Source organism: Chenopodium quinoa, unplaced genomic scaffold, assembly GCF_001683475.1.
Source record: "Chenopodium quinoa cultivar QQ74 unplaced genomic scaffold, ASM168347v1, whole genome shotgun sequence".
NCBI classification, from domain to species: domain Eukaryota; kingdom Viridiplantae; phylum Streptophyta; class Magnoliopsida; order Caryophyllales; family Amaranthaceae; genus Chenopodium; species Chenopodium quinoa.
This window is the reverse complement of record NW_018742577.1, coordinates 3,856,508-3,878,862: the sequence shown is the minus strand read 5'-3', so window position 1 is coordinate 3,878,862 and position 22,355 is coordinate 3,856,508. Positions and strand designations below refer to the sequence as shown.

Below are 22,355 nucleotides of genomic sequence, written 5' to 3'. Positions count from 1 at the left end.
CTCAAATCTCACTGATGAGAAATACACAAAAGAGTCTTAGATTTCTGAATAATACTCAATGACACAATCATCATGCTACAAAATAATCCTAGTGGGTATATATAGCACCCCGGAATAAGATAGATAGACGCCCAGAAAAGCTGACCGCCTTACTCCGCGCGCAACTTGCGGAATTGCGTAGACCCTCCGCGCAACTGAACCACTTGCGCGTGACTCCAAGACATGTGCGCAATCGAGCTCTCGCTCGCTGTTGAGTGAGATCTCGCTTGACCCAACCGCACCTAAATACCTCTGCGAGCTATAGCTCCAATTTCGTCACAACCTTCAACCTTGCCAACGAACTACTAAGCTACCTAGCGAGCTACCGCTCACTACTCCAAGACTTGAAAACATATTCAAGGCATATTTCTAACACTAATCTAAACCTAATTCAAATAAAGAAATTGAAAAAACACGATATAAGTTTACTAGGATATTTGAGATGCAATTTTGGCTAGCTTTGACCTTTTAACTTAAAGTTTTTACTAATATTTGTAATAACACTACTAGAAAACAGGTGATTTCCGACGGAAAAATTCCGTCGGAAACCCCCTGAATTCCGTCGGAAACGGCCGTTTCCGAATGAATTCCGTCGGAAACGGCCGTTTCCGACGGAATTCCGTCGGAACCTGTTGTCGGAAAACCCTTTGTTGGAAAAAACGGCTAATTCCGTCGGAATTCCTGTAACACCCCCAAATCTCCCTCTACGTAGATTGTAGAAAAATACGTATAAATACCGTAGAGATAGACTTGGGCGTATTACCGCCGCGTTTAACGCAAGGCTTATACAAAATACTTTTGCAGCGGAAAACTTTATTCTTTATTAAATAACCATAATAAAAATTCGTTCATAATTCAAGACACAAAAACGACTCAAACTCTTCCTAGCTAGGTGAAATTCCCGTGGACTCCCGTATGCATCAATCAATTTCCACCTGAAAAATTTACCTGTTTACCATAAATGATAAACAGGGCAAAGCCAAAACAAAAGCACGTATTAGCAAGTATGCTAAGTAAGTCATGTGTAAGATAAGTAAAACGTAATTTAAATCATTTACGTTTAATTAATAGAAGAAATACCAATGCCGTATGCAAATAGAACTTTTTCAATCCAATTCTTTTAATTCAAGTAAAACTCAATCGATTCATACCAAACCAATTCCTCTCTAAGTGTGCACACCCCCCAAGTGGTTTACTTTATAATCAAAGGCCAAACTTGAGGAAAGACTAGGTCATGCAAAGTCCATAGTCTTCTCTAAACCATTCCCTAAGTGGGATTCAACATATCGATTGATTTGTGTAAGAAAAACTCTTCTTTAAAAAAATCCATCACATTTACATAACTTGCAAATCATTTCCAATAACTTCCAATCACAATTTAAGGCCCTTTTGATCCAAATCATTTAATTCAATCAGACAAAATTTCATAATTTTAATACGGAACATAGTATCATAAATTCATACGAAACATAAAACATGATTTAATACGGAATGTAATAAAATATGATTTGATACGGAACATAATAATTTATAGTCTCATAATAAATCATAGTTTTATACGGAACATAAATTATAGTTTCACAAATAAAATTTCATACGGAATAAATTATACTTTCATACGATCATAAAATGTAGTTTCTTAATCAACTTTCGAAGGTATCAAACCACATAACGTACCTTGATCAATCACGAGCGATTCACAACTACTTCTCTAAATCACGAACACCCTACACATAATTATAACCTTAATTAATATAAGGTTATCAAATAAACACAACAATTTAATTAAACTACCCTACATGTGCATGAATTAATTATCCTTAGATAAAATAATTTTCTGTTTATAATGTAAAGAATTTTCTGTTTTTATAAAACTAATTTGTGTAAGAATAATATTTAGGAAGATGATTAGTAATATAAATAAGATTAAGAGGAAGGAAGGATTAAAGGATGGTGGAGGAACCAATGCAAGGGAGGAGAAAGGGTGGCTGTGGCCGGCTGGAGTGGCGGCTGGTGGCTGCTGGCGGCAGCAGGTGGTCGCCGGTGAGGGTGGTCGCCGGTGGCCGGAAAAATGGAAGGAGGGAGAGGAGGAAAACCGTGAGGAAGAGGGGGAAAGAAGAAGAGAATTCTTGAGGTTTTTGGTGTGATTTTTGGGGTGTATGAAAGGGGTATTTATAGGTGTTTAGGGGATGGGTTTATGGCATCTTAGGGTTTATAAATTTATGGAAGTTTTTTATCATGAAATTCCATTGGTAATTTTTAAGCTTGGAGTGCAAGGATAAAATATTCTTAGGTTTAAGAATGGAAGTAAAGGAATTTAAGAGATTTTATTTTTAATAAAATAAATTAAAATCTTTGTAGAAAAAATCATGATTGGCCGAAAATATCGATCAAAATATCACTCAATATTTTCGGACCTATCATGTTAGTTTAGGGGTTTTATAAAATAATTTATTTGTCAAAAATTAATAAGTTTATAGGTATTTGAAAGAATAAAATCAATTTTTCTTGCTAGATTATTAGGGTGGCCGAATTTGAACTATATTAAGGTATAAAAATCAGATTTTTATTATATAAAGTTTAAAATATTATTTGATAAATTTTGAAAATCATTTTATTTTATAAAATAATTTAGCAAATAATTAATAAAAATCAGATTTTTAATATATAAAAATCCGAAAATATGCTTCATTAGTTTAGGAATTAATTTTGTTTTATGAAAATACTTTTACTTAGAGTAAAATCAGATTTTTAATTGTAAAAAAAATACGAAAATGATATTTATTTAGTTTTAGGAAATTAATTTCATTTCATGAAAATAATTAGTTTAGCAAGGTATTAAGTAAAATTGGATTTTATTGGGAAAATCCGAAATTATATTTAAAAATCAGATTTTTAAATTCTAAAATGCCTCTAATTTTATTAATTAATATAGTTTTGTTTTATTATTTATTTAATCAAAATACTATTTATAAAATTTTTAGTTTATCCATTTAATAAATGATTTAGGCGCCAAAATTCAAATATCATTTTGGCTCCAAAACTGAAATACTCTTAAGTTAGAAAATACGTCGAAAATACGAGACTAAATACTCTCTAATTTAGAAAATGCCTTTCAAAAATACGGGGTATTACAATTCCGTCGGAAAACACTATTCCGACGGAATTTCCGACAGAATATCTTTGTCGGAAGAGGTATTCCGGTCACCGGGAAGTTCGTCAGAAATTTCCGACGGATTTCAAATCCGCCGGAAAGTTCCGACGGAATTTCCGTCGGAATCTGCTGCTAAAAAAAATAAAAAACAAAGCCCTGCCACCTCCGGCACCACCACCCACACCCAGACCCCCCCTCCCCACCCAGACCAGACCACCCCTCGTAAACCACCACTGTTACCCAGAACCCCCCCCCCCCACCCAGAAATAAAAAAAAAACCACGCACCAAGCACCCTCATCCACCCACCGCCATCACCAACCCACACCCAAACCCACTAGCTCACCACCGAACACCACCACCTATCCCACTTTCACTGACCACTACCAACCCACACCCAAACCCACTAGCCCACCACCGTACCCCACCAAATCCCAACCCTTGTCACCGAAACACCACCAACACCCAAAAAAAATCGAAAATTAACCAAATCAATTCAAAGAAAAGAAAATCGAAACAATTAATTCCCAAAAAATTAACCAACACACAATTCAATTCCCCAAAAAAATCGAAAATTATCATAAAAAATCAACAAAAATTAACCAAATCAATTCAAAGAAATATATAAATGTACATAAATTTAACAAAAATTATACATTAACATTACAATGACATCAATAATTAACTAAAATCGGAATTAAAAAGGAAAAAAAAGGCTAGATCTACAATCTAAAATATATAAAAAAACCGTTTCTGTTGGCGGCGTTTCTGTTGCTGTTCTTTTATGTTGCTGTTGGTGTTCGTTGACGTTGCTGTTGTTGTTCGTTGAGGTTGTTGTTGGTGTTGGCGGCTGTTGTTGGTTGTTGTTGCTGTTCGTTGTGTTCCCTGTTGTTGTTCGTTGATGGTGTAGAAGGGGAGAAGAGAAGAACGACAGGGAGGAGAAGATAAGGGAGGAGAAGTGAGGGAGAAGGAGAACGAGAACGAGAGAGGAGAAGAATGAGGGAGAAGGAGAAGATATGAGGAAGAAGACGAGGGACAGAGGAGGAGGAGAGAGAAAGAGAAATGGAAGAAATGAAGGGGAGGGGGCGGATTCTTTTTTTTTTTTTTTTTTTTTTTTTTTTTTTTTTTAAATAATTACCTCCATTCCGACGGATTTTCCCTCGGTAATATTACCATTCCGACGGAATATTCCCTTGGTAATTTTCCGGCGGATTTTAATTCCGCCGTAAATGTAATTTTCCGAGGGAATATTCCGTCGGAAAATTCCGACGGATTTTTTCCGACGGATTATAATTCCGCCGGAAATGTTATTTTCCGAGGGAATATTCCGTCGGAAACCTTTATATTCCAACGGATTTTTATTCCGTCGGAAATTTCCGACGGAATAAAAATCCGTTGGAACTTCGAACGTTTCCGACGGAATTAAGTGTCCGTTGGAAACAGTCCGTCGTAAATCAACCTATTTCTAGTAGTGTAAATAAATAAATAAATAAATACTTCCTACGTCATAGAATAATTGAGACACCTGACAATATTCATCAACTAGTTTAGTTCCCGTACGATGTACGATTTTAGACAAATACATTGTGAGATTTGTTTATAATGTGGAGAAAGAAAGTTTTCTACTTCGTTAATTTTTTGTATACATGGTTATTAATTTCTACTGTAGCATATTATTTGTAAAATATACATTAAAAAAAAATAAAAATAAAACAAAAAAAATCACAATGAACACTTTTGAACATTAAAATATTATCATACTTGTAAAAAAAAAAAAATAAGACTCAGGGACAAAGGATAAAACATATAAAAGGTTTATTAGATAAAAAAATAAAGGTAAAAGTAAAAAAATATAAAAACTAATGACATCACCATAGCAAATTGGCGGGAAATATTTTTTATGTCAGAGTGACTTGTGTACAATTTGGAGAAGACATGATGTCAACAACGTTTTGTTTTAGTATTAGTTAATAGATTTTGCCCTTTTTTTTTGCTATTATATAAAATAAAATGTTGATAAGTAAGTTGTTCAATTTATCTTAATTATAGTTTTGGAATATCAAGTTTTTATAAGATTTAATTTTATATAACACAAGTAGTAGTAAAAGATGGTCAAAGTTCCAAAAAAAAAATAAAAAAGTCAAGTGAGGGAGTACAAATGTTACTTCGTATCATATAATATGTTGTTGAATAATTTACAATACATTTTCTCAATTCTCATAATATCAACATTACATAGTTTATGCAAGTTATTAATCAATCAATGATATTAATAGCCGAAGAACCATATTGAAAAATGTTTTATAAATATAGCATTGAAAGAAAAATAGAGTCAAAATAAACACTGCACACAAGTACAAAAAGGACACTGAGTTTTCAAAATTACTAGCGATGTTAGTCCGTTGAAAAGAGTTTTAACAATTTGCCCTAATATCTTACACCTATTTGCATGGTAACTTTTTTTTTTTTTTTTTTTTTTTTGAAAGGGAAAGATGAAATTTTATTAATTAAAAGTCATATGCCATTTACAGTAAGTAATATAAAAAAGTAAAATACAATTTAAATTAATCAAGTAAAAATCCTCTTTAAAGAACTATGATGATGAGAAACTAAATCTAATGGTGAAACACAATCCCTCTTGTTCGCTAAATTATGCAGGCTTTTGTGAGAGAGTCCATTTTTTTGACATAGTTTTGGGAAGAAAATTCATTACTTGACCATGTAGATTTCATCCTTAATTCCAACGCCAATTGCAAAATTGTACGACTAATAAAAACAAATTTCAATTTTTCTTAAGGAAAGAGAAGAAAGACAAACACCAAACTCTCACAAAAGGAGAGAAGAAATCCAAAAATTGGGAAGAAAACTCTCATTAAGAGAGAGCAAGGAGGATTATTAATGACTAAAAAACAAAAAACAAAGGAAATAAAAGAAAGAATTGGGGCTTATCATCATCAAAGAGATGATGATATTAGCCCTTGTAGCTAGAGAGGAAGAGGCAAGAGAAAAAGATTGTATTGATGACTTATTATTGAGATTATTGTGTTGGAAGTTTTTTTTTTTTTTTTTTTTTTTTTTGGATGAGTGAAAGAAGCTTGATTGGCCCTTTTGATTGGGGATACCTAAATCATCCTTTTGGATGATGATAAGGGAGAGGGAAGGTGTAAAATTATTAAAGGACCAAAGTAAAATTTCATGGTGGTGTGCCCCTTCTTTGCCATGTAGTCTAACAATGGTGAATAGAGTGAGAATTAGGATTGTTCAAAGCTACCTCTCTATCACATATGTTGTTGATCTCCAATTAAATTTATTTCACATAAATGCGCCATCAAAGGATGTGTTGAAGTTGTGTAATCGTGCAATGTTTAGTAAAGTTTATTTAGAGTTAGTGAAGAAGCAGCAAAAATAAAATTATCAAGTTCTATAAAATAAATGTTTGATATATTTAAAGTACCTATTAAGATGAGTTACTATTGCATAAAATAAATAAATAAAAAAAAAAACCCCTAATGCATCCTACAAAAATGATTATCAGAATAAGACTACGGGTGATCATATATATTAACTCCCAAAGGTTTCAAAATTATAAGCAAAATATCATAATAATTAAACTTAAAACATCAATAAAAGGTGTACATCTTAAATACCTTTAAACTAAAAATTAAAATAAATAAAGTCCTGTTATGCGTCATTGGTTCCTCGACCAAGGAGACATTCCTCAAGTTAGATGTCACAAATAAATGACTCATACAGTAAAATAACTCACTTCCATGCCTTCTTCCCTCGAAACTGTTTACCAGAAGATATCTGTTTTCTCTTTTTCTCTTGTTTGGTTCTTGCGATCTTGCCTCTCTTTGCAGCAATAGGCATAATCTTCTTATGATCCTTCTGCCGGTTGCTTGAACCACCCTTCTATTGATCGTAAGAAAACGATGTCAAAACAAATAAATATTCAAAAAAGAAAACCATCAGCCTCCATTCAGTTCTCCCGTCCAATCCATAACTAAAATATAAACCGTGCCAAACCATGGTGCATACAAAAAGGGACAAAGCGCTACTCGTATATTTTTATATCTTTTATGACATATATACTTGAGTCCATCACCACTATGCTCAACTATAACAGGCAATACAACTAAAAAAAAACGGCACTAAAGAAAATGACGACTTTAACAGCAAGAGCAACTACTGAAGTCATATCATAGCAATGATAACATATTCCAGTACACATGAAGAATTTGCTTATAAGTTAAAAATGCTATAGAATGCAAAAAAGGGTGAGCAACGTCTTACACCTCATGGATATGTGTAAAGGAGGATTGACTAGATAAACAAACCTTATTTTGTTTTACAGCAGCTCGTGATTTGTATTCGTCCCTGTCTTCTCTTCCTGCCATCATACTTCCCAGTTTTTCCTTCTTGGTCATCTTTCTTTTGATATTTGCCTGTAACCACATAACACAAACAAGATATTTACCTTAAAGTCAGATTAGCCTTTTATTTTGCCACATCACTGCGTAAAATTAAGAGAAGAAGGGAGGATAAAAGACGAGAACATAATCCATAAATCCCTTTGATTTTCCCTCTCAAAAAAAAAAAAAGATTGTCGCTATCACTTTTTCACAACAGAAAAAAATATCCATATGAAGTGACTGGATGCGCTAAGAAAGATGCAAGAACAAATGAGCTCTTCTGTTTGTGTCCTTTTTTCTGGGGTCTCCAAAAAACAATTAAGAAAACAAGTAATCTTATACGAAGTACTATAGCTTCAAAATTAATGGTCAAAGTTAACCTTATCCGATTTAAAATTATGAACACAAAGTGTTCGTGGAAGGAAACAGCACAAGTTTCTGTATTTAAAGTGCAATGTGTTTGTTGCAAGATTTGGTAGATCCATTTTATTTTGACTTAGTTCTGCTAAATCTGATAATACACTTTACACAGAAATATAAGTCCACAAAATATCAATATGTCAAATTTATCTTGTTAATTGGAGATAATTAAGCAATGAGAATTTGAAAGTCACCAACAAATTAACAAGAGAATTTAATAATTCCTGAAACTGTAATAACTTTTACATTAGCCCAGGACAAGTTAAGCTTGAGAACAGCAGCTACATTCAGCCATGGAAATAATGCAGATATTGTACAGCAGTAGTATATATTAATCTACCTGACAATAGAGCATTTAGCTCAACATTTTCCAAACTAAAAGTTTCAAACTTGAACATCCTCAAACAGACACAACACAACATGGGCATGAAAAGTCCCACAGAATGCAACAAAGTTTAATTTATAGTTTGAGATAAGTTAACTTACTTCAAGTTTAGCAGGATTAACTGGCTTGAGACTTAATTGGTCTGAACTTGGGAACAAAGTTGTTGACTTGGAACCTGAACACTTTCGCAATTCACACTCTGTAGCCTGTATCAAAGCAAACCATTTGCATCACAATGTACAATGCAATGAAATGACTATTGAACTAAAAGGTTGGTGGAGAATTTACAGAGCATGAACCTTACCAGCAATTTTTTGATTTGTTGGAATTCTTCATTAGAATAGAAGTGATCATCTGCTTCGGACATGTGTTCCGACTTACGTACTGTTAATTTCTTCAATGCTCTAAAATCAGAATCAGCAGTATCTAATTGTTGGTCAAAATCAGCATATTTTCTCTTCCTTTCTCCAGAAATCTGTACATGACTACCATCAGATTCAATCAAACTACTAAATTCGTCTTCCATATCCACATCATCTTCCCGAAACTCCTCACCAGCGGTAATCCTGTCATCATCCCCTACCTTGGACTCAACTTCAGCACAACATTCATTCACTGCACTATCCCCTAAGCAATTAAAAGACGTTACATCATCATCATCATCCTCTGCATCCTCATCACCAGCATCATCCTCTGCATCCTCATCACTAGCATCACCCTCTGCATCCTCACTGCCATCATCATCATCCTCTGCATCATCATTCTCAACTTTGATACTGTCATAATCTTGATCATCATATTCTTTACCTTGCCGCAGCAAATCAGCTCCAGGGACATCGGTTGCATCACTCGCCTCTCCATATTGTTTAGGTTTAACATTTGCAGCAGACCGTCCACGGTGTTTTTTTGCAAGTAGTGAAGGATTAACCTAGGAAACAATGCTCAAGGATAGAGGAAATAAGGCAGTGGTTACCTCTTTGAACAATTTGAGAAGGGAGTGGGCAGCAAGTGAAATTGCCTTTACATTTTCTTTCTTATATAACACAAGTTCTTGTAGCAAATCATCATTCATCAACTAGAACACACAAAGTAAGAAAATGTTGTTAGAAGATGGACTTAAAAAAGCAACTGAGAGAAAAATCATCTTTTAATGTGACTATGAAACAACAATTCAGGAAACTACATACTGAACAAGCATATGATACAAAGATCAAAAGAGGATGCAAGAATCAATTCCACTCCACCCATTAACCAACCAAACACACACGTATACAAAACAAGTTGCAATTGTACATTTCAAAAATTGAAATTGGGCTTCTAAACAAAGGCTTGAAATCAGAAGAGTGATTGAGTACCCGAGGCATGCGTAGACATATCTCTCTGACCACATTCAATCCTACAGCAAATGCCTGTCCAGTTTCAGTAAGCAACACTATAATTATTTCACCAAATTAAACAAATAAACAAGAAACTGAAGATAGAACATTAGAGAGGCAAACATTGACATCACGAGAGTAATAAATTGTCTGCATAAATCAGTGCTCAGAATATAGAAATATAAAACCATTTAACACAACATTTCTCCATTGCTTTGAGTCAATAGTTTTTCTAGATTTACAGTAATATCTATCATACAATCAATACCTCTGGTTGCGACGAACTATTGTGTAAAAAGTTATTTACGATCTGAAGAAATAGGGGTTTAACATCATCATCTGGAACCTAATACAGCAAAACAAAAACAAAAACAAAAATAATTGAGAATTGTAAATAAGCAAGGAAGGGAAGTTAATAATGTAAAAAGTTGCTCCAGAAAATTAAAGTAACGAAGACAACTAAAGAGACAAAGCAATCAAGACACCGCAAACTGACATCAACATGGAAGACTTCAACAGCAGCAGCAAGTAGTTTAGTAATCTCCTTCTCATGGGGCTGCATGACATGAGGGAAGCTGCAAATCAGATACTATTATCGAATTTTTTTGAAAGGCAACAATGAGATGGAACACAAACCATCAAATACTTTCCAAGGAAACAATAGAACTTTGGCTTGATCAATCGGTGAAGCCCAATTGTCCGAGCAATCACTATAATTGTCATCATGTTAACCTGCATACCACAATAGCTCGTTTATCAAGGTTATCTCAGTACTTATAAAACACATAATTTCCAAAGAATAACCCCTGAATGAGCTCTGTTGAGCTTATATAATCAGATTTATCCATAAAAGCCAAGCTCCTAACAATAAAGCGGTGTAGAGGGATTTTTGTTGAGTTGAATCAATTAATGATTCTCATCAGATAAAAGGCAACGCACTCACCTCAGAAAGTTGAACTCTTCTATTATATCTCTATGAAGGTAAGAATACAGCTCATCCACAAATGCCTTTGAAAAAAGAACATTAATAACTAAACCGCCATATAGCATAAATGACATATATATCAAATCAAAAAGAAAGCAGCAGCATAGGTACATCTGCATCGTGCAAATCTGAAAGTGGCGAATAGTGATTTGAACCAGTTTTCTCCGAACTCAAGCGCTGCTGCCTTTTCATGCTACAAATCTCACGTTTCAACTTAGCCTTTTTTTTCTTTTTGCTTGATGTTGTGCCCTTATGGCGAGCCTAAAGTTATAGGAATGTATTACATTACCAATCATATTCAAACTAGAAATCAAACCATCAGAAAAATTAAGCTTTCAGATAATTTCATCTTCACATTTCAACTTAGACTAACATTAACAATTCAAGTATAGCCAAATGTAGAAATAGAAGAGACCTTATCGACTTGCTCTCTATGGAGAACAACTCGTGTTTGTTGAGCACACCCCTCATCTTCATTGCCTGAAGCATCAGTTTCATCATCTTCTTCAATCATCTGATAACTAAGAAGAAAGGAAAGAGCAGCTTGCCTGATGAATCCAGAAATTATTAACTTCAGTCAGTCAGTCCATTCATGATTCATCTATACTTTAAGGTAGGTGTTAGTAGATACCGTAATGTAGGATGGTGACAAGCACGGCATATTGCGTTTGAAACTAATGCATCAGACCATACATTCATCCGGTGCAGATTGCATAGCACAACAAGAGACCTCCTTGCTAATGCCTCCTCCCCACTCTGGTAACAGCTTAAGTTAGTTAAGAGGGCGCCCCGAATAATCACAGTGAGAAACGTTTTTGTTTCTCACAGTGGCAGTTTCGTAAATAAAATGTAACACTTTAGTGACGTGGTGCATTTTATTTATGAAATGGATGATAAAATTGTACCGCTTTAATAGAGATTTAGCCGTTAGTTAATACCGACCTTTTTCTATGTACAACTAGAGGTATTTTTATTTTAAATTTGAATCATAAATTATTGTATCTCGAAATCAGAATTTGATACAGACCTGAAGCATATGAAGAACGACATTCTGCAAAATCTTATTCCTAGCATGATTATTCTTGTGCTTCTTAATCGAAAGAACGACATGTGAATACGCCAATTTCTTCAAATTCCTATCTTTCAGTGCCTGAAGCTTCATAAACAACGCTAACAAAGTCGTCTTAGTCTTGGTGTTACGGATTTCGAACTCCTTATCAATAAACACAACCTGCAACACCATCGAATCGAACTTAATTTCTGCATCGAAATATAACAATCAAAAAACAAAGTGAATTACATTTCTATTAAGAAGAAGAATGAGCGATTGAGTGAGTTTGAAGCGCAGTGATCTCAAAGAAGGCGAGAGAGAAACGGGAGTAGCAACACGATGAAGAAGATAAACGAGGAGGTCGGGGAAATCACAGAGATGTCGAGGATAAGAAGATGACAATTGAGCAAGGAAGAAGGCTCTATCGCCGAGTTCTTTGTTGGCGGTGGAATCATCGCTTAACGAGGTGAAACCGAAATCAATTTGCTGCTCGAAAGGCTCAATGCTGTAATTGAAATCACGGTATAATGATTGTAATTCATCTTCATAACTTTCAGGATCCTTCTTCATCTCTGGCCGAAGCTTCTGGAAGCTCCAACCGCGATTAAAGGTAGTCATGGCTGAGGCTGTGCCGGTTGTCATAACTTACTGTGTAAAACCCTACAAGTAGAAACAAAGGGTGTGTTTATTTGTTTTTTTAGAAGAAGATTTATTAAAGGTTTTTATATGTGAATATTATACGGGTTACTTTTGGAATTAACCCCAATTCCAATTTTCACCTTTAGGCCCACTTCATTAAATATTCTATCTAGATAAAAATTAAAACTTAAAAACAGTCTAATATAATGTACGGTTACCAATTTTAATTTAAAATAGGAAAAATACATTTTAATAATCACTGCTTGATTTACTTTGAATAATCCCAACTTTCGATTATTTTGTAATAATTCCAACTTTCTACTGCGTTTTCTTTCTTCAATCCCAATTACCGATTACTATTTTTCTTATTTTGAGGAATAATTACTGGTTACCTGAAGAAAAGGTTACAAAAAAATTTACAAGTACAGAAGAAAACCAATCCCTTCCCAGTGTAACCCACCCAACCCTTTCCTCTTCCCCCACCAGAAAACCCACCTCCCCCCCTCTACCCGCCTGCCGTCGTCGTCCCTCCCCCTTCGACAGTGTAGTCGCCCCTCCCTCTCCGACAGTGTAGTCAACGCTACCTCTTCGTCGAGGTGACACTCGGCGCACATGTGGCACCAAATATATATATGTTAAATTTAAATATGGAAGTTATACATATGAATATACCAATGAAGAGTTTTTCAAATTAACTACACGTTACTGCAATTCAATACAGTGAGAGAAGGGTGATACACAGAGATCTTGGACAGCAGGGCAGTTGAACAGAGCATGGTGTGTCGTTTTAGCGGTATTTGGGCACCAAGGACAGGAATCTGAGTCCTTCATATGTCTATAATGAAGAAGGGAGCAAGACGGGAGGGAATTAGTACAAATACTCCACAAGAAATGCTTGACCTTCGGGATAGTTCAAGACTCCATATCAGCACCCAAGCTTGGTGAAAGGCATCCAAGTCGCATGATTTTCCCAACATATAGGCCGTCTTCACCGAATACATACCATTCATGGAGAATGCCCAAGTCAGCAGGTCTTCCCGGCCACGGGGGCTCAAGGGAATTGCCAATATACACTTGACATCCCTTTCAACAAAGGAAGTCGATAGAAGCTCATAATTCCATTCCCTAGTATTCTCGTCAATCAAGTCTTTCACTGTAGAAATGCCTTCTACAGTAGGAGAAATAGCAAATCTGCCATTGTCATCCGCAAGCCAAGGAACCTCAAAAATTCTGATCTTCGAACCATCCCCCACTCGCCAGATAAGACCCTCCTTCACGAGAGACTTTGCCCCCCAAATGCTACGCCATGAATAGCTACAATTCAACCCCAAAGAAGACTCAAGAAAATCAGAATTTGGGTAGTACTTACCCTTCATCACACGCCCAAGAAGCGAGTCCGGCTTAGAAATTAATCTCCACGCCTGCTTCCCTAGAAGAGCCTCATTGAAGATCCCCAAATCTCGAAAGCCCATCCCACCCAAGCATTTCGGTCTACAGAGAGCATCCCAATTCATCCAGTGCACCCTTCTCCTGCTATCCGAATTACCCCAAAAAAACTTTGCCGTAAGTGAACGCAACTCATCAATTACACTAGTAGGCAACTTGTAAGCACCCAATAGGTTGTCGGAATAGCTTGAATGACTGATTTTATAAGGACTTCTTTCCCCGCTCTCGACAAAAGTTTCTCTTTGTAGCCCTGCAACTTCTTCCAGATTCTATTTTTCAAAGCCGTAAAAACCATTCTCTTCGATCTTCCAATAACAGAGGGAATACCAAGATACTTGTCATTTTTGTTGACAAGTCGATTTTCAGTAAATCAATCAACTCCGTAACGCCTTTGCTAATGAGACCTCCGATTTTTCATAATTAATTTTCTGCCGGAAGCTGCTTCATAAAAGTTGTTATAAGTGTTAATATGTGTTATCTAAATTCAATTTACAATTACATTTAACAAGGTGTTTCTTATTAACAAAAAAAAAATTATTTATTCGGACACTTAAACCCCAATTTATTTTGTGACTAAGACTTAATTGTTGTTGTTGTTGTTATTGTTGTGTCGGACCATGTCCTACTAGTATGATACGGTTTGTTTTGCCTTTTGAGATGTTTCTATCGTTATTTAAGCTTGTGATTGATTATGGAAATTAAACATTCTAAATATTGTACACATGCTTTAGATTTGATTCATTTAACCCGTACGAGGTTCGTAATATATTTAATCGTATAATAATCCTTCATCGAATTAATCATTTAACCATGTTTAACACTACATGAACCAAAGTCGACAGGCCTTCAAGGGCAATGATACCTCCGAGTTTAAGTGCATTTTTTGCTGCCATTGTATCAATATTTGCCATTTTCGGTTTATAGATAACTTAGTAAAGTCTAGATCTCGAAAGGAGCTGTACATCTAACATACAAGTAACATTTATCATTCTGCCCATGAATAAAGATCAACAGAATGAAAATTTTCCCATATCATTAGCAATGAGCCAGTAACATGAGTTTAGCAAATCTGCACATTTTTTTTGCCTGCATATTAAGCAGAGAAATGCTAATAAAAATAATTATCTTTCTTATTGTTAGTTTGGTTACCAGGTTTGTCCAGCGAGACTTTGGCATCCATAATTCCTGCAGGTTTAGTAGCAGCTATCATTACTTCATAAGACATAAACTAGAGGTCCAATCATCATTACACATTTAAACTAAAATTTTAATTTCTTGACAGGACTACATCGTTGTGGTTATAGTAATCTGTATCATCTTTTAAACATGACATTTGCCTTACAAAAAGAACAAATGCAATTAACAAACTCTTTGAAATTAGTGACATCAACATGTTTCATTGCAAAACCATCAGCAAGACAGCAAGCTCATTTTCTACCCCTTCATGATCAAACTTCTGCGCCAGTTGCCTAGTCCCCTACAAGGATACAAAGAGCATTAGGATACCTGAGTTCAAGATAATACATGTCGAGATTGAAAAAACTGAGGGGAAAAAATGCTGCAGATGAATACGATATGCTTTACATAGAGTCACTTAACATAATTCATGCTCAAAGGAAACAGACTAAAACAGTTTTTTAAACCCAACTCATATACTAGTCTAGGAATGATAACTAACTGATGGTCTAAACATAGTAGAAACATTTTCTCAATAATGTCAAATGCCACAAGCTTTTATCATCGCCAATGGAAGCAAGTCAAATCCAAAGTAAGGGAGACAAAGAAAGAAGATCTCATTAACACTTGATCACAAGTTCACACAATCATCAAGCACCCAACATGTACACTCATATCTATACACTGAATGAAGTTCTAAAATGTTTACAGATACTCAATTCAAAATGTATAGTCTCTACCCAGGTCCAAACAAAAGTAATAAACTCTGAACAGTCTGAAGAGATACAATCCATCACCCATTTTAAAATTATTCTAGCTTGCTACATTAGCATAAAAATAAGCACAGTAAAATAGAAAGAAAGAGATAATGTGTTGTAGGGGACTGCATTAAGATCAGAGTCAATAACAAAAAAAAACAAGGGCATCAATAACGCGACACAAAAGGAACAGCTTATACATACATATAACAATAACAAAATAAAACTGAGCCATATAAAGCTAGAAGATTACATAACGAGGAATTTGGAATAATAACTAAGTATAGATGTTCTAACCTTCTCAACCTAGGAATTAAGTTCAGCATATAACTGCTTCATTTCTTGGTCATCTGGTTCCAACTTCAAGGCAAACTCTACATCATACATGGATCCTTCGATATTACCAAGTTCCTTTCTGGCTAATGCTCAGCGACTATAGGCTTTAAAGTACGTAGGATCCAAGTTCAAGGCTTGTGTACAATCATCCTCAGCCTCATGGAATCTGCTGACCATGATATGTGCCATCGCCCTATTAGCATAAGCTTCAGCACTTCGTGACAGAGCAATGCTTCTGGTATAGCAGCTTATAGCTTCATTGAATTTACAGGCCATGAAATTGTTATTGCCCTGTTCTTTTGCATAAGCAGCAGCTGTGAAAGTAAAAGAGGAGTAAATAACTTGGTTTCCTAAGCAGAATAGAAAATAACTCAAAAGAAAACAGTATAAAGCATTAGAATAGGAAAGAAAGGAGTTTCATCTTCAAAAATAGCACAAACTCACGGTTATTAGACTTATTACTGTCATTCAACCAACAAGTTTACAGGGATGCAGTTATTAGATTAAGGGATCCCATGCATATCAGCTAACATAGAACCGTGTGAGATTTAATCAAATATCAGGGAAAAATAAGACTCATCAACTAATTAATATCTACTAAAAATATGCAATCCTAACATAGGTGGTGCAGGAAAGCTAAAAAGAATTGTAGTCTGGGACTAATCCATCAAGCCATTGGCCCAGGGAATAGGAAAATGCAACTCATCAAGTCATCGTTGTCCTAAGACCCTTAAGGAAGAAAAAGAATACGACAAAGAAAGTTTTTTTTGACATCAACCCACAAATTACTACAGCAACAAAAAGAGTAGGGAAAGAAAATTGTAAGCTTACATACGAAATTTAAATTATGGGAACAAGACAATATATAATGCAGCACGAGTAAGACGGATGAACATCTTATATACTTTGTATTCATAATGCTTTAAGCACTGGCATAATAAATTTAAGGAAGCAACATGGTAATTTCAATTTAGTAATCATTTTCAATTAGAGATCTACTTGAAACTGAACTAAGGTATGGTCTGGGGTCTATAGTTTGAGGAGTACCTGTAATTCTGTAAAGCCCATGAATGAGTTGAACCAACAATTGTAAGATTGTAATCTAAATTTATAGTTCCAGGAAACTGCCAATACAACTTTTACAAACTACGGTGTCTAAGATGAAAATTGTATAATGAATGTTACCAAATCTTCCATACGTAAAGGACAAGCATCATTGGAAAAAATCTAGAAAGGGCAACAAGGTAATCACCCACAGTGTATTTTAATTACAGACACTTACCCAATGTAATCAATGAACCGAAATTATGAGAAAGCTTTTAATTAGTTAAGCACAATCCAATATATAACTAGTAAGAGTAGAAACAATAAAATTACAAAATAAGATTTCAACAGCTTACTCAAACATGGAGGGAGTGAAGTTGGCCAACTTGGCAGCACATATGGCATAACAAACACGTGTTCAATGATGCTCAAGTAGCCATCACCACAACTCTCCACCTTTTTAGTCCGAAAATTCAACGAAAAAATCTGGCCTTGAATATGAAAGAAGACAACATCAGCTTCCAAGGGATGGATAAAGCAACATGTTGGAGTTATTTCATCCAAACCATAAGCTAAATAGCTCTCATCAGACCAGATATCCAAAATTGACACTTTATGCGCCAAACTCCACTCTCCTTCACTCTTGATGATCCTTCAACCTCCACAGAACATAACCCTCCCTTTTCTCAGATATTTGCAAACATTGAATGAAACCTCCACCCACAAAGACCCTCATGGCAGAAAGCAATGGTGGTTTCGCAATGAACCGACATTTTACTGTGCTCTTCCTGCCCAAGCTACCAAAGGGGTCATCCCACACAATTAGCCCACAACCTCTATCAAACCAAAACAGCTTACCATCAAACTCCAAAGCTCCATCCTGCTCCCATTGATGCATAGACAGCATATAATTTGCAGATTTCGTCACCCACTTCCCAATTTCCGAAGAAAAGCACATCAAAGTAGCAAGATTAGACCCAATAAGTGGCTGATATTCAACAACCAAAAACCTCTCTAAAACCCCAACTGAGTTAGCCTGAGAGGTAAACCCGACAGTACCCCCGTGGAGAACGGGGTAAGGAGACTTCGGAATTGGAAACCACTCACCAGTAAGAGGGTTGGCCACAAACCAAGCATCCTCCTCAAATCTTTTATCAAAATAAAACTGTCCATTAAGCATTAAAGGCTTATATTGATAAGGGTTTCTCTTGACTCTGAATTGAAAAAGGAAAACACCATTACTACAATACATAATACTTGGGTTCTTTCCATCAATGGAATCCAGAAATGGTTCATCAGCCATCTGAAAAGGAGCAATTTGAAGAGAACTCACTTCCGGGGGATATTGGAGATCAAACTGCATCACCTTTGCATTCGATTTGGTATCAACTCGAACCATTCGATCCAAGATAACCCATGAAGGACCATGTAGAGACATATATGAAGAAATGAAATGGGCATTTTTATGACGGAGTTCCAGCGTTTCGAAACACATTTGAAACGGTGAATTGATTTGGCAGGTAACCTGATCAATATCTGAGATACTATTTCATCAGGAAACTTTTCCATTACTCCTTCATCTGTCACCTTTTTGTCATCCATCTTCAAACAACAAAATAATAAATAATCACACATGAGTTACACAACCAAAGCAAAAAGTAAGAGATGAACCCATAAAAAAGAAAAATGGCAAATGAGAAACAGCTTTCCCCCTTTACAATACCCGGTTCGAACTCAGATTAGTCCGAGTTTAGTAGGCTTTGGATTACCGGGTAATTTTTACACTTACCAAAAGGTGAGTAAATTGAACAATGACACTAGAAATGAGACTATTTATTTCAAGAATCCAACAACCCAACACAAGAACAACAAAATAAATCCATAATCTATATCGAAAATTTTTAGATTATCAAACTACATTTACTTAGTTTTTGTTTTTTCAATCAAACACAAGAAATGCATCAAACCGTCATCAATTTCAGCTTTTCAGGAAATTGCGTTTCATACTGGAAGAATGAAGTTAAAGATTGAGCTAACCTGTAGAAAGGGAACGATTGGTGGTGCGGCGTCGATGGAAACAGCAGCTGGGTGAGTGGCAAACTGAGTGACGTACTATTTTGTGTTGTGAAAGGGATGTAATTGGAACTTGGAAGAAGAGGATTTTGAAAATGGTTTCCAATATTAAAACAAAATCGAAATTGGGAAGGGATTCTATAATAAAATAGGAAATTTGTCAATTACAGCCTGTTAAAGTACCTTAAGAGAAGTAGTACCTTAAGAGAAGTCAATATTCCTCAATTATGCCTGGCCTCTTTTACAAAGAAATTCATCGCACATGATCTCACTTTTTAATGGAGTAGTGAAAATTCTAATGTATTCATGACTTTTGACGATCATAGTTTTTTTAAATAAAGACAAATTTTTAAATTATCACCCAAAAATGTCTCCATTTTCAAATTAACCACCCGTTTATTTATTTATTTATTTTATTTTACCACCCCTTAAATTGAATAACTACTCATATTACCATCCATTTCAAAATTCCGGTGGAATTCTCTTGTGTGGGCCCCACCCAACGGCTAGTAACGGCTATATTTAGCTTTCTATATGATTTCCCCCCCCCATTTTTTCCTATAAAACATTTCCCCTAAATCAATTAGCCATTTGTACTTCAATTTCTCCCAAAATCCCACTGATTTTGCTACTTTGTAATTGCAGACGCATCCCCAAGAAAGACATAAGCTGAATTCGCATCAGGTATTCTCATTTAAAAATTAGGGTTCTTGTCGCACTGTAATTGGGGAAAACTGGGGGATTAGTTAATTAGGGTTCTTGTTCAAAGCACGAATTATATGTGTTATTTCCACAATTAGGGTACCTAGTACTAATGAATTGGGGTTTCTATGAATGACTTTGATTGATTGTTAGTTAACTTTGGTGAAATTGTGTTTACAATTTGTTTATTCATGTACTGTTATGATTGATTGGATCATGTTGTAAGCTTGTTATGTTTATTTGTTGTTGGAATTCTTGTGGCAGAAATGGAGGAGAATAAGGTGGTTTTCAGATTTAAGTATTTAAGTGTTCTTATTGACATTGAATATGAAGAAGGCAAAAGTAACTTGTTGGATACAACAATAGAATTTGAAGATCAACTTCGTGAAATGAAAGATCCAGTAGAAGGATCAATTGACCTCCTACACCCCACATTTCAGTATATTTAAAAAGGGAAGTATAGGACTTTAATTTAGAAGATGATGGTGATGTGTTCAAGATGATTAGGAGGTTACCTAATAAAGACATGTATACCATACATGTTGGGAGCACAGATGACCCTGGTTTCTTGGCTGACTATATCTTGGAGTACAGGATGAAACAAAATGGGACATGGCTACCCCCTGGTTATCCTCATTATGGAGGCCAACCACCACAATGACTAGGTGTGGTTGAGTAAGATGTGTCTAATAGATTGTCTAATGGAAGTGGTTGGTTAAATTGACATTTTTTATGGTACTTGCAGGTTAGAAGATGTCTTGGAATAACTCATCTCCCACAAACCAGAAGAAATGCAATTGTGGATTGCCTTTTGCAAAGTTGACATCTTTGACCAGGAAGACCCCAGGGAGGAAATTCAGGGCTTGCAAATTCTATGACCCAAACACTGAAACTAGGGGGTGCAAGTGTTTTGAATGGGTTGACACTGATGATGGAACTGAGTGGTAGAGAGATGTGATCAACCAACTTGTGCTTGACAAAAAGCTGATGAAGGCTGAAGTTAACTCATTGAAGAGGGAGGTTGATGACTTGATTGGCCAAAGAAGATGTTTGCTAAATCAGGTTGACACTTTGAAACTGAAATTCAAGGCCCTAAGTGGTGATAGGAAAAAGATGATGAGCAGCAATGGAAATTCTGACAGCAAACTGATGGTTGTTGTAGTTGTTATGTGTTTTGTTTTTTTTAGTTTTAGGTTCTCTTGTACTCAATAAACTGGTTTAAGGGGGAGGTGGAGTGAAGATTGGGCTGATTGTAATGATATTACTATGTAGTAAGGAATGAAATAAACAAGTTATTTTGATGCACATTTTTGGTTTGAACAAGAACCATTTTTAAAATAAAAGGCAACACACATACGTGCATAATCTTGAAATTACATTGAACAAGTCATATTGTCAAATTCATAACATTTCCCAACATATTACAGCCAAATGCATAATAACATAGGCATCCAAATTACATCAGTTCATATCTAACATTGTTCAACAAGGTAAAAAAATGCAACCACCCATCATCTTCTGTTAACATACAAAATAGGAGCAACACAATCTACTTTCTAAGTTTAACAGGTTGCAGCTTGGTTCTTAGTGGTCAAGGAGCTGGTGTAGAGGTAGTGGCAGCTGTTTTGGATGAAGCTTGACTCTGCTGAGTCTGCTGCTGCTGCTGAGTCTACTGCTGCTGCTACTGCTTCCTCTGATGCTCTTCTTGAGGGAACCTCTTGCTGCCAATATTGTTTGGTCCAGGGGTACCACCAAGTGCACTCTATAAAGCACACACAACATTTAGTTTTTTCTCAAAACTCCAAAAAGCAAAAACAACATGTATCAATCTTTTTTTACCTTTTTTTAAAGCTCTTTCTGCTTTCTTCTTTCTCTGGTCATTCACCCAGTCAGTGTTCAAATGTGGTCTTCCACCTTCTTTCTTTGGGGAAGAGACAACTACTAGTGTGACAGTAGGGTTTTGGCAGGTTTTAGCATAGTGTCCAAGCTGGCCACAGTTCTTACATGTGCTCCTCCTTTTGATTGGCTGTTGCACATGCTGGTTTTGCCTACCCAATTCTCCCTGCTCTAACTTCATCTTCTTAGACTTAGGCCTCCCAGACTGTACTTTGATGGCTGGTGGTAGTGGTTGCCTTAGCTTATCCTTTTCCAAATAGTGTGGACCAGACATAGGTGCAACATCCTACCTATATGCTAACATATATGTGGACACAAGGTAAGCGTTGTCCACATAATCCTCAGGGTCTACCCTTTTGTCCATGATGCATGCATATGCATGGACACAAGGGATACCAGTTAGGTCCCAATGGTAGCAAGTGCATGTTGCCTTGCTTAGGTCAACTGTACTAGGTCAGAGTTAAG

The 22,355-nt window shown here is 35.7% G+C and overlaps 2 protein-coding genes and 1 long non-coding RNA gene across 3 annotated transcripts; all 3 read right to left on the bottom strand.

Moving 5' to 3' along the window:
• Positions 1-6,243: 6,243 nt before the first annotated feature.
• LOC110720804 (protein SDA1 homolog) lies at positions 6,244-12,462 on the bottom strand. Its single transcript, XM_021899841.1, has 16 exons — positions 12,058-12,462; positions 11,797-11,952; positions 11,377-11,525; positions 11,185-11,317; positions 10,881-11,030; positions 10,728-10,792; positions 10,589-10,601; positions 10,421-10,516; positions 10,281-10,340; positions 10,053-10,130; positions 9,764-9,817; positions 9,382-9,483; positions 8,674-9,336; positions 8,510-8,614; positions 7,529-7,636; positions 6,244-7,103 (listed from the first exon to the last, which is right to left on the bottom strand). The coding sequence occupies exons 1-16, from the start codon at positions 12,460-12,462 to the stop codon at positions 6,954-6,956; spliced, it is 2,487 nt and encodes an 828-aa protein (XP_021755533.1). The 3' UTR covers positions 6,244-6,953.
• Positions 12,463-12,840: 378 nt separating this feature from the next.
• LOC110720803 (uncharacterized mitochondrial protein AtMg00310-like) lies at positions 12,841-14,816 on the bottom strand. Its single transcript, XM_021899839.1, has 3 exons — positions 14,730-14,816; positions 13,463-14,174; positions 12,841-12,851 (listed from the first exon to the last, which is right to left on the bottom strand). The coding sequence occupies exons 1-3, from the start codon at positions 14,814-14,816 to the stop codon at positions 12,841-12,843; spliced, it is 810 nt and encodes a 269-aa protein (XP_021755531.1).
• A 325-nt stretch (positions 14,817-15,141) lies between these two features.
• Positions 15,142-18,500, bottom strand: LOC110720774. The gene is made up of 3 exons (XR_002511357.1): positions 17,576-18,500; positions 16,137-16,489; positions 15,142-15,382 (listed from the first exon to the last, which is right to left on the bottom strand). It is a non-coding gene; the product is annotated as an uncharacterized LOC110720774 (long non-coding RNA).
• Positions 18,501-22,355: the final 3,855 nt, after the last annotated feature.

Coding starts and splice junctions, on each gene's coding strand:
- LOC110720804 (XM_021899841.1), bottom strand. CDS start 12,462: ATGACAACCGGCACAGCCTCAGCCATGACTACCTTTAATCGCGGTTGG. Junction 11,526..11,796: donor TCGTTCTTCATATGCTTCAG/GTCTGTATCAAA, acceptor AGCTGTTACCAG/AGTGGGGAGGAGGCATTAGC. Junction 9,818..10,052: donor ATAGTTCGTCGCAACCAGAG/GTATTGATTGTA, acceptor GAAACTGGACAG/GCATTTGCTGTAGGATTGAA.
- LOC110720803 (XM_021899839.1), bottom strand. CDS start 14,816: ATGGCAAATATTGATACAATGGCAGCAAAAAATGCACTTAAACTCGGA. Junction 14,175..14,729: donor GCCTGTCGACTTTGGTTCAT/GTAGTGTTAAAC, acceptor TTTGAAAAATAG/AATCTGGAAGAAGTTGCAGG.